Source organism: Triturus cristatus, chromosome 5_2 (assembly GCF_964204655.1).
Source record: "Triturus cristatus chromosome 5_2, aTriCri1.1, whole genome shotgun sequence".
NCBI lineage: Eukaryota > Metazoa > Chordata > Amphibia > Caudata > Salamandridae > Triturus > Triturus cristatus.
Genome location: NC_140588.1, coordinates 447086658 through 447101391, shown reverse-complemented (window position 1 = coordinate 447101391; position 14734 = coordinate 447086658). Strand labels below are relative to the sequence as shown.

The following is a 14734-nucleotide window of genomic DNA, read 5'->3' as shown; positions in this document are numbered from 1 at the left end:
TACCTAAAACATTGAAATGGCATATCTCCTGTTCTACTTATTGGATTTTTGTTGTTTAGGTCTCATTTTGTTCATTTAATTTTACTCTAATTTTCTAAATTGGCATGGGATTTTTCTTGTGCTGCATTTTCACTTAATTACTGTTGGTGTGCTGCATAATTACTTTACACATGGCCTCTAAGTTAAGCCTGACTGCTTTTGTGCCAAGTGACCAGAGGGTTAAGCACAGATTAGTTTGTGACATTTGTTGTTAACCCTGACAGGGATTGTGGTTTTTGCTTGAGAAGGGTATTCACCCCCTTCAACCAAAAAAAAACAATTCTCACAATTAGGCACTCCCTCAACACAATATTATCTTCATCTCCTTTTCTGTACTAACTTATGCCTTTACCTCCTATTTTATTCTAGTTCCATCTCAGACAGTGAGTTGTCTCTCCCTACTAAATGCTAGCCTTAGCCCAGACTCCCACATTGTTCATGCACTAACCTACTTCCTGCATTGTATTATGCATACGTTCCACCCTGTATAAGCCCCACTTCATACGCAGGACTAATCCAATCGCTTTGAGCCTCCCCCATTTCAGTCCTAGCCCTACCTTCTGAAATGTAGAAACCCCTACACTTTCATTTTAGACACCACAACACCAACACTGTCGTGTCCCTGTCTGCTACGTGGCAGTAGCCTGTCATCCGGCGCCATAGCAGACTCTCCTACAGGATACTAGATACTCTTTCTACCATGGTCCTACCCCACATGCTACTGCGCAAATTTCGACGTTCCGGCACATTTCTGGTCCTGCCTCTGGTAAACCTCATTGATCTAGCCACTCCTGTAATAGTGTCTGGGCTAATCTGTCCTAGTTCTACCTACCAGTTTTCCGACCACCCCTAGCACAGTATTCCAGTCTCACTTACTACTCCACCCTCCACAGTGCTCGTCCTAATTTCTACGTTTCTCAAGTCCAGCTATACACTGCATAATATTGAGCTCTTTCAGTGTGCTGCCCCTGCTCCCTAATGAGGAGTCATTTCGCTTTCTAAACTGCACCAGCTGCACTTTCTACTCCAAGTGACATACAGTTTTCAAGCAAGAACTTAACATTTGATCACTTTGAAGGTCGATGACATGAGTATTTTTGAGTTTGGGCCTGTTGTTTACAGTGCCACGAGGCTGCAAAACTGATGTCAAGCACAATATGAAATTGTTATTATTATTATTATTACTACTACTACTACTACTCTACTAGGTGCTTTTAGTGAGGCGCAGTAGTATGAATGGAAATGGAGAAAGTGCTGTCATTTTAGTGAATTAGTTCAGTATTTCTTCTACATATCAGTCCTACAGTAGCTGTACACAATTTGGTTCACCTATATAACGTCAGCTGTTTCATTGTTTTTTGGCTGCAACAGAACTGTCCTTACTTTCCCTTCGACCTGCAGAAAAATGTCTTGTGTGTAATGAATTATTCACTTGATCACGCTGTCCTTTTATGTTACTTATTTGCCTGTAATATTTCTTCCCTTTGCTTCCCTCTAGTTTGCAAGTATGTTTGCCACAGGAAATGTGAAGCAAAGGTAAGGCCTATGAAATCTTTTTCAAGTACATTATTGTTTTTGTGGTAGTCTCAGTGTTTGAAGTGCATTAAAAAAAAAAGTATTGAAACTGTGATTCTGCGCTCATTTGGGTGTGGAGTGACTGAGCGAGCTTGGTCAAAGGCGTGGCTATAAAAGCAAAATATTCTGTAACTTCTTATGGTCTTTCACCTTCAGATAACTACATATAAAAAAACCACAGCTTAGATGAAAATGAAATGCAAGTTATGTTAATCAGTGGAAAATATACTATTGTACATTAGGAAATCTCTATTAGTTAATGCATTTCACCAGAGAGCTGCAGAATTGAATCCTGGTTGGTGCGGTGGAGAATAGCGACTTATGTATGTTTAGTGCTACAAGGTCCCAGTCTGTGACAGAAAGCACTGTGAACATGTAAGCCAATATTTTAAACTTGCATTACAGCAAGTATAAGATAGGCTGCTAAAAAATGTGCAGAAAAGCTTTAAGATTAAAGTGCTTTCAAAATATAGATTTTAGTAATACCCAGACTGTATGTAGTGCAACTTTTTCTGTTTTATAAGCACACACTCCATAGCTTAACTGGTAGGTCCATTACAATATCTCTCAAAAAGAATAAATGTGTGTCATAAGGAAGCTTCAAGTGATTCCATGAAATAAAGCCATTACCAGCTCCCAAACACCCTTTACATTTGCAGATTGACCAGTTGTGCACATTTACATTTCTTTCAGGGAAGCAGACACCCTGGCAAGAAGGCTTCCCCACTGTTTCTCTGCACAGGAAACTCCCTGCCTTACACTTCTGAAGCATTAAAGCTGTTGGAATTAACCATCCCAGATGGTTGTCTTTTCACAAAAAGTTGTGGAAGTATTTATCTAAAATTAAAAAAGCATGGGCACGTCATGCCCCATCTGACCCCACCTCCTTCGACCATTGGGTAGTTTTGACTTCTAAATGTTCTTAGTACTCTGTATGTAGCTAGTGGAAAGGGCACCATGTACCAAACTTCTGTGACTGCGACAGAGAGAGAACATTTTCCATAATTGTCCTGATATATTGTATGATGAATCTCCTAATGTGAAAAATATGAACTGGTGCTCGGGGAACTGAGATCTCTAAAAGGCAAATCAGGTGGACTTTATCACGAACTTTATGTGCAGTCACTTCTATTTCACAACATTTTCACCTCAAAAGATTTCATGGTGAATTGTTAAAAACACATGGATTTTGTTACAAAAACAAATTGACCTATATATAGGTAAAAAAAATCAATACTAGGGTGTGGAGGGGGATGGGACATTCTTGTAAAAATAAAATAAACTTTTTGGGGAAACGAATCATGGAAAAAACAACATACAATTTAAGAAAACAATTACAAGTGTTAATCAAGCATTGACAAAGATAATAGGTCTCACCTAGTAAAAAAAAAAAGGTTATTTCTGATGCTGAATAGCACCAGCAATCCCCTCACCCCCAGAACAGCATCATTTTGTACAGATACATGCCGCCATGTTTATGTCATGACTCAGCAGTTTCTCCAATGGTGAATGCCTGTGCGTATGTCATCAAGCATGTGCACGTTTCATGATGTGGTGGCCTGTTTTTTAAATTTACTATTCCAAGATGACGGACGAGCATCTTGAAGTGAGTAATTTAAAAGAAAAAAGTCTGCAAACGTGCATTAAGGGAAAGAGAGGTCCTGTAGCAAATTGCAGCTCCCAAGCCCTACTAAAAAGTAAAAAAAAAAAAAAAGATCAGAAAGGGGGATCAAAAAAAGGGATCAAATCCCCAATGAGGTGGTGGTAAAAAAGAAGAACCGATAACCAAGTGGGATGGGAAGCTGGCAAGCAACTGACCAGCTTGGTGGGGGGGGGGGTTAAAGCACCTCAGAGGGCAAGGAGATGAGATGGGAAGGGGGAAGCATCACACAAGTGAGAGTGAGGAGACCCAAGAAAATACATGCACGCCCGGTACATGCTAAGTACAGAATCTATCTATATATCCATCTATCACATAATATGCTGGGTTTTAAGAAATATATTACTGCGCTAGCTGTGATTTATTCCTGGAACTTGGCCTTGACCCAGTTGCAAATTATTTCATGTTTAGGTCAAGCTTACCAGACTGTGGTTGCTAAAGACCTATCGTGGGCTTGTAAAGAACTTACTGGAGCTTACAGTCCACCCATTGCTTACCAGTGGCTGACTTTATTGTCGCTCTCATTTAAGTGCTTCCTATTTGGTGGCTTTCCTTGCCCCAGTGTGTCCATTTTGTGTCTGTACTGCCCCTTTCGGGATAGCCTCTATACTATCTGTCTGGTTGGCTGGCTTCTGTCCTTCCACTGCTCACTTTTTGAAAAATGCTTTTTTATCCTTTTGCTTAAGCATGTGTTTGGTTTTCCAGCTCTCTTCCTTGTGTGCTTGTCCCACAGAAACAAATCTCCTTTCACCGTGTCGCTGTCTCCCCTGTGTGCTTCTCGCACACTAAACTCCCTTTTCCCCATGCTCTGTGTTGCTTTCTTGCTTTTGTGCTTCTCTCCTATCTTGCTCTTCCTTCTCTCCACCCCACATCCACACCCAGTGCTTCCTCCTTACTAGCCCCCACACTGCATCTAAGCCCACTGTCTTTATTTTTTTTTTTTTTGGTGTTATTTTGGGAATGGGGTGTGGTGGGTTGGGTGAAGTGGGGCATCAGGCAGAAGATTACTTCCTGCCTCCAGAATCTTAACAAAAGGTGCTTTTGCACTATTTAAAAACAAATATATATATATATGTGTGTGTGTACACGTGTAATGATGCATGGGTTCACGCACTTCTTCACATTTGTCTGTACAATGGCATAGTTGCGTTATTTACTTTTTTTAATTTACTTTTGGCCTTCTTTGGTGCACAGCGACCTGCCAATGCTGTTCGCGACCAGCAAAAGCCATTGGCAAAGCTAATTGTTCCCAAAGGCGAGGCTTTGCCAATGCTTGCTTTCTTGTAGTGGCTTGAGGAGTTGCTTGCGTGCGTCGCACCCACATTGCCCCTAAACTCCCAAATATACTTCATTCTTTGTAGTATGATCTGCACTTCCACTGGTTCTGACACCGTGCTCGGATATAAGATATGTATTTTATTAAAAGGAAGCCAAAATTCTGCATATTTGACAGATTGCCCTGATCGTTCATAAACTAAAATACGAAACAGTGATGAAAAACATATGAATCCATATTTTGGTGAGTATTTTCCTTTTAACTCATTTTTGTTATACTTTTACCAGAGTTTCGGTGTTACATAGGCTGTATGCCACTGAGCCTTTACACTTCAAAGATAATTTGAATTGTAACAGCCGTGAGCTTGTACTCGGTGGACGTGCACCCTTTGTTGAACATCCCTGGACTTTCTGATTTATGTATAGATTATCAGATGGCCGTTTCTGTCCTAGTGGAAAGTAGGGAACAATCGGCAGGTCGTGTCCGTAAAGCGGTCCGGGCTGGGGTGTACCAGAGAACACTTCATGGTGAGCCCCCACCCAGCCTGTATGAGTGAGTCAGTCAGTCCTGCCTCACCTGGACCAGGGTCCCTGGGAGAGACGTATCACACGTCCATATTTAACAAAGACGCACGCGCAGGGAGCAGATGGCCCCGTTGAAGCTCTGTGCATCAGGCCATCTGTTTTCCTGTTCTTGTTCAGGTGATAACTGAAAGGAATGCGCTGATTACCAATGCATGGCTGGCAGACTTGTGTCCACGCAGCAGTCACCGGACCTGCCCCAGGGGCCAAGGACGGGGAAGGTATGTCGGCATTGAGATGTCTTGGCAGAGCCCCTGGGAGGCCGTGCAGCGTAGGCCACGCTGTGCGTAATCAGATTCCCTCGAGCCGCACGTTGATTATTCGTGTGTCTCGCGACGGGTGAGCTTGGCATGGCTCCGGCCGAATGTCCGCCTCAGACTCGGCCCTTGGTCACGTGGGACTGGCGAGCTGAGATGGAGCCGGGCTAGGACTACCCTTTCCCTCCACAATGCAGTTAAAAAACTGTTAGCTGTTTTTTCTTTTGAAATTTTATGTTAATAAATGTCATTCAATGCAGTAACATGTTCTAATGTACTCATTTGAAACACAAAGGATAAAGGAGCAACTTTTTGAAATGGCCTTTGTCATATATATATATTTTTTTTACATGGCGTTTATTGTGTTATTTACATGCCAAATGTTTCAATGCTTTGTGTTTTTTAGAGTTAAGCCAGACCCTTGGCTCAGCTCTGGATTGGCCCGCTATCTGAATGTGTTAATTTGCCCACCTCTTCGGTGCTGTACTTAGGAAAGAAGACTACATGAAAGTTTAGCATTCCCAGTGGCGGCTGGTGTCCGGGCAGAGTGGCGAACAGGTGAGGTTAGGCAGGGAGTTGACGACCACAGACTAAACAACAACAACAAAAAAAGAACTTACCTTACCTTCAGCCAACAGCATAATGCTTTTCTGCGTCTCTGCAGACAGGCTCCCAAAATCCCCTGCGGCCAATCCTGACCCTGCTCTCAGCAGCATGAGACCTGCATCCGGATTGGCCTGAGCACCCTCGATTTGCGCTGCCAGGGAGACTGGGAGCCTGTGCCTGCTGCAGTGGCGTAGCTAGAGCTTGTGGCGCCCGGGGCTATCCCTCAGATTGCCGCCCCGGTGGGGGAGGGGGGGGGGGTGGGGGGGGGAGAAAGGACAGCACGCACTTGAAAGAGGTCCGAGAGACACGTAGCATCGCCGCTAATAGTTACCTCGATCATGCAAGTTACATGCACATACATGACACGGTCCAGGGCTACACAGCTGAATACACCAGTGACCGGCAGTACAAAGGAGGACACACAGACTGCATGATCTATCTGGGGACTCAGAAAAACCACATGCGACATCTATCAGAAAGCTGCGTGAACGATTACCTGGTAATCACCTCAGCACAATGTAAACATGCACATACATGACACTGTTCCGGGATCCGTCATTTACAGCTGACAATAAATGACCAAACATCATGGTCCCCCCCATTAAAGCAGTGGGGACGTGCACAAACGTGATGTGCTCTGAGGACCCAGAGCCAACTTAACAGTGTCGAAGCCTGTAATTCTTTATCTTTCAAAAACAGCAAATTAATTATTCACAGGGAATGACTCACTGTGTGCCCTTAGAACTAAACTCAGCACAAAGGGGTCAGTCAGCTCCACAACCTTGCCAACACAGACCAGATACAAAGCCCGCTCTGGTGGCCCAATGGCAACAACCAGGGATCACGCCCTGTCATTACTTCTAAGAAGCAGCAACCAACTCCCTGGGACCCAAAGCCAGCTTGTAATAGTGCATCTCTCCCTAAGAGCAACCTCAGCACACACATGGTGCACAGCCTACCCAGGGGGCCCAAAGCTAAAATATAGGGAGTGGAGACACATTGTCATCACAATCCTTAAAGCTGTAGGGGCCATGGGAATATGTTCAACCCTATCCAGGGACTCCGTGAATAATCAGAAGAAACAAGAAACATTACATTTTTCTGCAATTTTGTTTTCACATTACTTTCATGGTAACCAACATTGTTAAAAGTCTGCAAAAACAGTAAAATCATAATAACGTGTCTAGTATGGAACGCCAAGGCTGTGTAACACACGTCCCTGTAACACACGTCTTCAGCTGCCTCCCAGACCCGAATGTAGGCATGGCAGAATCAAGGTCTGGAGAAAAATAACCACTTAAAAGAAGTCCGGATATGAAGTAAGTTATGTGTGCTTTTACGCATGTGTGTTTCAAAATGTCCACGGCTCAATCATTGGACAGTAGTAGCTTGCTACTACTGGTATCGCTCTACTCACAGACATCCAGGAATAAAGCCCTTCATCAGATCCCTTACGCATTTCAAAAGGTTCATAACCTTAGTGGACACAGACCTGGATGCGCCTAGACAACTGCTGACTAACTGGAGCAATCACACTGGCAACCTGCGATCACAACTGGAGCTCTCGTAACCTAGGCCCTGGTGCCCTGGGATCAGAGAATACCAGGTTCTTCTCTTGTATCTCAATCTTTTGTGTTCCTTTCCTCTCACAAGCCAAAATGCTTAAGGTAAATAGCTCACACAACATTCAACTCTCTCTAGAACTCTAGGCTCTACAGATGAATGCATTATTTAGGAAGAGAGAGTAGAAAGGCTTGCCTGTGCTCGCAGGTAAATGTATCAATGAGAGAATGGAAGCAGAGAGGTCAGTTTATCCCTGCTGTTTCCTGAGGAGAATTACAAGAAGACATCAACATAAGGGCAGGGTACAGACTGACATTTACCCAGAGACAGGTGCAATAGCCCACATGTCTAACTGGCGCTAACAGCACAGCCACCACTAGCTCAGATGAAGACTTATTCCACACTCAGCGCTTATAGTACAAGTATCACTCATATGTCACAGATAGCAAAAGTACTACTTACGTGCCACAGTGACCACAGCTATCATCACATGTCAAAGGCAGCTGATTAGTACCATTCATCTGATCAATCCCTTGCTCTTCTGGTTAATTTCTTACTCAGTACAAACAGCAAATCTATCCTTTAAGTTTTTTGTCAGCAGAGCTACTCTCACCAGACAACAGAGCATTCCCAAACAAGTTACAGGGAACAAAGTTATGCCTTAATAGCAGCTGAGCTATCCCTGAATAGGTGATTGTCCTTCTGACAATCTGTCTGCACGGTGTCTAAGCAACTAGGGAACAGGGAACCAGTGAACAAGAGGGGTTCGGGAGCTAATGCTTTCAGAATGGCGTTTGGAGTAAGAGAGACTCTCATACTTTAGTGGGACAGGTAAAACAAAGGAACCGGGAGACGCAATAGATAGGCCTTGGTGACAGAGAGACCTTAATATTGAGCAGCTTTAGGCTGGGAAACATCAGGCAGAGTAGAAATGGAAGGCTAGAACAAGACAACAGAGACATTGAAAGCAAGAGACAGGCCAGTTCCAACTACAAGGATGCAGGCAAATAAGAACCTAGGGTGGAATGTTTGAATTTGAACCTAGATGAGGAACAATGCATACCAAAGGAGAAACATAAAATCCACAAATATTGCACTAGAATGACTCTTGCATCAACCACCTGTGTCATGTAGAAGGGCACATGGCATTACTTTCAAACAACACTACCATAGCTGACACTAATTAGGGGGAAGGATTCAAGGCCCTAACCTCCACTGTGAACCACCATGCAGAACCCCCAAACACACTCAACATTAACACAGGTTAGGCTGGAAAGTGTCAAGAGTCTCTCCTCCTTCCCCCCAACTCCCTTTATAGAACAGCTCTATGAGGATAACCAATGTCTTCCAAGCCAGCCACCCACATTAATGTGATTCAGTTCCTCTACTGGAAAACCTCTGATGGATGAATCACAATGTCTGCATAAAGTGCCGAGGCCAAGTAATTGGCTATCTCTGAACCATATCTGGCAGGTCAACATAACAGAACTACTGCTACACATGCTAAACAATGCTCTGTGTGTTTGGAAACGTTGCATACCAGCTGTCCATACTGTCCCTATGCTGTGTGTGAATTAGCGAAGCTTTAAGAGACCGTTCCACTTAAAAAAACAAAAGAAATCAAAATGACTGTCCTTGTCAATTTTTTTTATATTTAGCTGCTTACAATTGTGTTTCCATTATTTTTTTATAAAATTTCCCAAATTAAGCTTGAATATTGACGTTCAAACAGTTTGAATCAAACTTCTATGTAGGTACACCAGGAATACACTGTTGTATGTATCAAGTCTGCATCATCTAGGGCTGTAAGGGCACAGCCTGTCACCATTTCACATAATTATATTAAAAAGTAACGAAGTGTGCAAGGATAAACGTTTCCTGTCTCTGTCCCCAGTTCTCTCACAAGAGGAACCTAATAGACAAGAACTGCGCCGGGGCTTACCTGTTTGAATGAAGCTCCCCTCACGCTACATTCCACAAACAGTGCTCCAGGTTTAAATGTCTCGTCCTCGCAAGCACCAGGAGACCCCAAGCCTAGGCACCCCAAGCTCCGCTGCACAGCGCCGTCCACAGGAAGCGAAAGCACTATTTTGTGTCCCGACCCGGACCAGACCCCAGGCGGCGCGCACAATGAACCCGGACGCCTCCGCCCAGCGTGCAGTCAACCTCGCAGAAGCTCGTACGACGTCACGGGCCTATGCTAGGTGGTGGTGGCGGCGTGCGTACGCTGCAGGCAGCAGTTGCAAGCAGCAGGTGGCGGTGCGCACGCGCTCGTACTTCAAACAGGACCGCGCGCGTGGCACTGGTGGCCCATTGCAGTGGCCTTTATAATTTATTTGGGGACACTGACACTACTGTAACAGTAGTGTCAGATTCCCCAAATAAATTATAAAGGCCGCCGCAACGGGCCACCAGTGCTGCGCGACCGCCACCCCAAAAATAGTGCCGCCTGGGGCGGACCGCCCCCATCTTAGCTACGCCCCTGGAATCAGGTGAGTGAGATGGGGCGTGAGAAGATGGGATGAAATGGGAAAAGGGAGGGTGGGGAAGGGAGATGCAATGGTGACTGAAGTGTAATGGATGGAATGTAAGTGGATGGAAAGAGATGGGAGAATGGTGGGATGGAATGCAATGGGATAGGGGATGGGAAAGTAAAAGGGATGGGGTGGTCTTTGGGATGGGCTATGATGCGAGGTGATGTGATGAGATGAGGAGAGGGTAGGTGGGGTTGGGGTTTGATCTTGTAGCGTTCAGATGGGATGGATTGAGAAGATGGTGAGGTAGGATTTGATGCAAATGGGATGGGGTGGGGTGAGATGTGAGGGAAGAAATGAGATGTGAGGGAAAGGGGTGAGATGGGCATGGTGGGGGTTTGGTTTGATGGGACAGGGTAGAGTTGTGGTATAGGGTGGGACAGGAAGGAGTGGGCCAGGGTGGAATGAGGTGTGATGAGAAGGCAGGGTACAGTGCTGCATGGTAATTGTTACTTCAATGCTGCACACTGGAGAACTGAATGTCAGCCTTGGATACATGGAGAATGTGAGAAAGGACAATTGTAAGGGCACTTTTCAAAAACTTCAAATAAATAAGAGTTATTGGTACCTGAAGCATTACTACAATAAAAGTAAATTGGATTTTTTTTCCAAATTAAATAACATATTCTATAATTACTCACAGAGTGCTCTGGTTATCAACCTTGAAAGGATGAAAGGCTAAGATCCACTTTACTGCGATTCAAACTTCTGACCTGCAGGTAAAACTAGAGGTCTTAACTTGCTGGGCCTTCTTGCTGGCTGCTGACGTATTACCACTCCTCCACCCACTCCTTCGGCATCGTAGTGCAGTGTGTGCACATTTTGAAACATAACTAATCAGTCCAGAAAGAAGTGCGGAGGAGCTATTCAGTTTCACAGTCCCGCAGGTTTTATATTACTAAAGAGAGAGAACGCACATATTAGCCCCACCTTCAGGGGCTGGAGCCTACTTCTGCTGCTAAATTAGCTGGGGCAAGGCTGATTTTGGATATTCGCGCTGAAGAGGAGAGAAAGAGTTGCTTTGCTGCAGAAGACGCAGGGCCTGCGCCACTAAAACATTTTACAAATGCAGTGATACAACCTCACGAGCGGGCGGTGGGGAGGGCAAAAGTTTAAGCATTATCAAAATTTCACAGGCACTTTTGTAAAATGCGAGGCATTTTTTACAAAAGTGTTGATATTGTGATTTTTTTTTGCAATCATGAATCCTGAAGGGTTTGATTTACACCTTAAACAATAAGCATGCTAAATCTATTCATCGGTTTCTATGAAATGGTAAATGCAGTTCATCCCGAAAGTTTCCAACAGTCAGTTTATGTGGCATTTAACCGTTTTTCTATGAAATCACGTGCAACCCTGTGGAGCAGGTAGGCACAGACTATGGCTGGTGCTTTGAAGAGACAGCCATTGTCACTTGGTGCTGTGTATCTGTGAAAGCATGCAGAACTTCCACAGATCAGACCCAGTGATGGCTCTCTGTGATCTCACTTCCAAGCAATCACCTGCTCGCACACAATCACCTGCTCACTCGCACGCAATCACCAGGCCTCGGGTCATCTACTGCATGCATTAGCTAGGCTGTGAAACAGTGGCGGTCTGTAGCCAATCAGTTCATGGACTGTCCAGTGCATCACACGTGAAAAACTATTTCAAGATGTTATGCACCTACCACATGTTTACTGCAGAATGTGTAACGTCATGCAAATGGTTGCTAGATATCACAGCTGAACACTGACACACAGGCTCACCATAAACCCATGGCAAGTTTAATTCAAGAAACTAAAGAAGCTATAAACATATCACAAACACACCCTCCTTCACCCCCACTCAGTGGAGTGTGAACACGGAAGCACATTGGAGCAACTGTGCTTATAGCAGAACTCACAAAACTTGTGTACTTTGACATTTTTTTTTTTTTGCATATTTATATAGCGCAAACTCGACCCGAAGGTATTAGAGCCAGGGCCGGCTTAAGTGCTGGTGGCGCCCTGTGCGACGTTTGTTGGCGCCCCCCAATGACCACCTCCACCACCACGGGTATCTCTCGCTAGCACCCTTTAACAGTGACCAAGTCTCCATAACCACACTCTCTCAGATGCACTGAATTAGTTATAGCGCCACTCATACCAGTGTAGGGTGTCCGAGCACTTTGCATCACACACACATTACACAGAGACATAGGAAATGTTACATAAGCCAAAGGACTAAAAGTGTAGGAGTCACATGTCATCCATACTGATAGGCAGTATAGTTTAAGAGTGCTTGGTGTGGAAAAGCACAAACTCCGAGGCGAAAATGAAACCGCGTAGTTGGGAGTTTTCTTTAATAATAAGAATCGATTTCAAGCCAAATTAACCCTTTTTGCAACATTAATTAATGTTCTAATAATGTATACTCTGCAGTCTGTATGCAATTCCAGGATGAAACTTAATAGCTCACTATACTATATTAGGACTTTAAGTTATAAATTGCAAGTAACAAAAGGATGTCTCTTTTGATAGCAGTAACCTGCTGATCTGTTTGCATCATACGCACTCTGTAATCTACTTGGTACACGTTCTTTGCAGCAGGAATATTAACCCTCTGCACCCTCAACTATACAAAATGCTGATCTCTCGCCAGGAAGGTAATTAATCACACGAGTTATCTTGACATTTATGTAAGGCCTGGTAATTGGGGGGAATGGGGGGGGGGGGGAGAAACGCTGCAGCAGGTGCTTCAAAAGCATAATAAAACTTTCAAACACGGCGCTGCCAGGAAGCCAGCACCTGGTGTGGTGACCTCGAGGCTCGAACTCTGGTTTCCAGCACCAAAGGCGATAGTTTAGGCCAGCCGAGGGACCACATCCTCTCCCCTTCATCTAAAATCACTTACTTGCGCCCGGCGTTCTCAGAAAGTGCCGTGGAGGGTCCTCTGGTCTCTGCCCTGCCTGTAGTCCACTTCCCCGAATAATTAACTGCTTCGAGCCTAGGGCGGTACATCGCTTCTTGACTCGCAGATTTGTTTTGTATCTATCTTCTCTCTGCCTGCAGCTCCGTCGGCCTGCCACCACCTCCGCCCGGATCGCTGTCAACCTTGCAGAAGCTCGTGTTCTGCGACGTCACGGGCCTATGCTAGGTGGTGGCGGGCGGTGCGCATGCGCTTACATTTTAAACAGGGCCGCGCGCGCGGCACTGGTGGCCCGTTGCGGCGGCCTTTATAATTTATTTGGGGACACTGACTGACACTACTGTAACAGTAGTGTCAGTGTCCCCAAATAAATTATAAAGGCCGCCGCAACGGGCCACCAGTGCCGCGCGGCTGCCGCCCTAAAAATAGTGCCGCCTGGGGCGGACCGCCCCCACCGCCCCCCCCTAGCTACGCGCCTGGCCTGCTGTCTCCAACCTGGCAACACAGCTCTGGTTGGAGGCCCCTTCAGTGCATGGTTTAGCCGTTCTGAGATGGCCGGCCAAATCCACATGCGCACTTCAGGCAGTGCATACCACTCCCCCTCAATGCCTGTCACTCCCCGTGGCCTCGCCCCCAAGATGCGGCACACTTAGAAGAAAAATAAAACAATAATAAAATGGGTTTAAAACCCGTTTTATTTTTCAAGTTTTTTTAGGGTGCTGACAGGCAGGTTTTTTTTGGGGGGGGATGCTCCTCTGCCATAGCAGAGGAGCTACTGGAGCGAATTCCCCCAGCAGATATCGGTGCATGCAATCTCGCGCTTGTGCGTCTATACTTGCTGAGCTTTGCTTCCAGGAGCATGAAATTGAGACCCATACAAATCATCTCCAGGGACTTGTTGTTTTATTTAAGCTTCGTGTCCATAACTGAATTATTGTTCTTCCTTCCTCTGCTTCTCTTTCCTTGGCAGTGGGAATGGCTTGTGATGTTAGTACCGGCTACACCGCAGTGGGTGAATTTTGACAGGCACCGATGCTCCGATTTCTAGGAAAACTGTAAGGGCCTGGAAGTGGACATGTAATTCTAGATGCAGGGCTCGAGGTGAAAGCTCTGGAACATTTACATTTCTTTGCAGTTGCTTCTCTGTAAGTTTCCGTGTTTAATTCTTACCAGACAAAATTATCTTTGACAGCTGGAGAGGCATGTTTTCTAAATATTTTTAAGTGGTACATGAAGAGAAAAAGCACTGTTTCGGGAAACAGCTTTCAGATTCTAAGCCCAGCCATTTTGTACTTACCAGTGGTTTTTTAGATGGTACTTCTGACGAGGCTTCTGAGTCTCTGGAGATGGGTTCCCCAGGGTCTCTAATCTTGCGTGTCGGTGGCTTTCAAGCTGTTTATCGAGGCTCACTGCAAGAATGGTGTGAGGATTTGCAGCACAACAGGAAAAATAAAATGTGGGCCTCTGGTGCACTCATCTTGTTCTCATTAAGCAGCCAGTTTGCAGTGCTTTTTGTTATATTTTTGTCCTCCCCCTCCAGCATGTTTGTAGGGTGTGCATTTTGTTGCCCAAACTTTACATAAGCAGTTTGTATGTAAGAAGTCACGGATGTAAGGAGTCTCCATGTCTAATGATGACAGTGCTTTCAGTATGTGGACCACTGAATTTCTCTGCGTAAGCACAATCAAGAGGCAAGATCGGCCCGTGTATCCCACACTCCTCTTTGAATTGGTTGTCTTGGTTGTCCTCCAGTT

At 45.1% G+C, this 14734-nt stretch overlaps 1 protein-coding gene across 6 annotated transcripts in view; it reads left to right on the top strand.

Moving 5' to 3' along the window:
• Positions 1-14734, top strand: part of TNS3 (tensin 3) — a 784915-nt gene that overhangs the window by 357184 nt on the left and 412997 nt on the right. For all 6 annotated transcript variants that reach the window (XM_085607385.1, XM_085607384.1, XM_085607387.1 and 3 more), the window contains one exon: positions 1538-1575. In XM_085607385.1, the coding sequence (XP_085463511.1) occupies positions 1538-1575 (38 nt within the window). The remainder of the gene's footprint in view (positions 1-1537; positions 1576-14734) is intronic.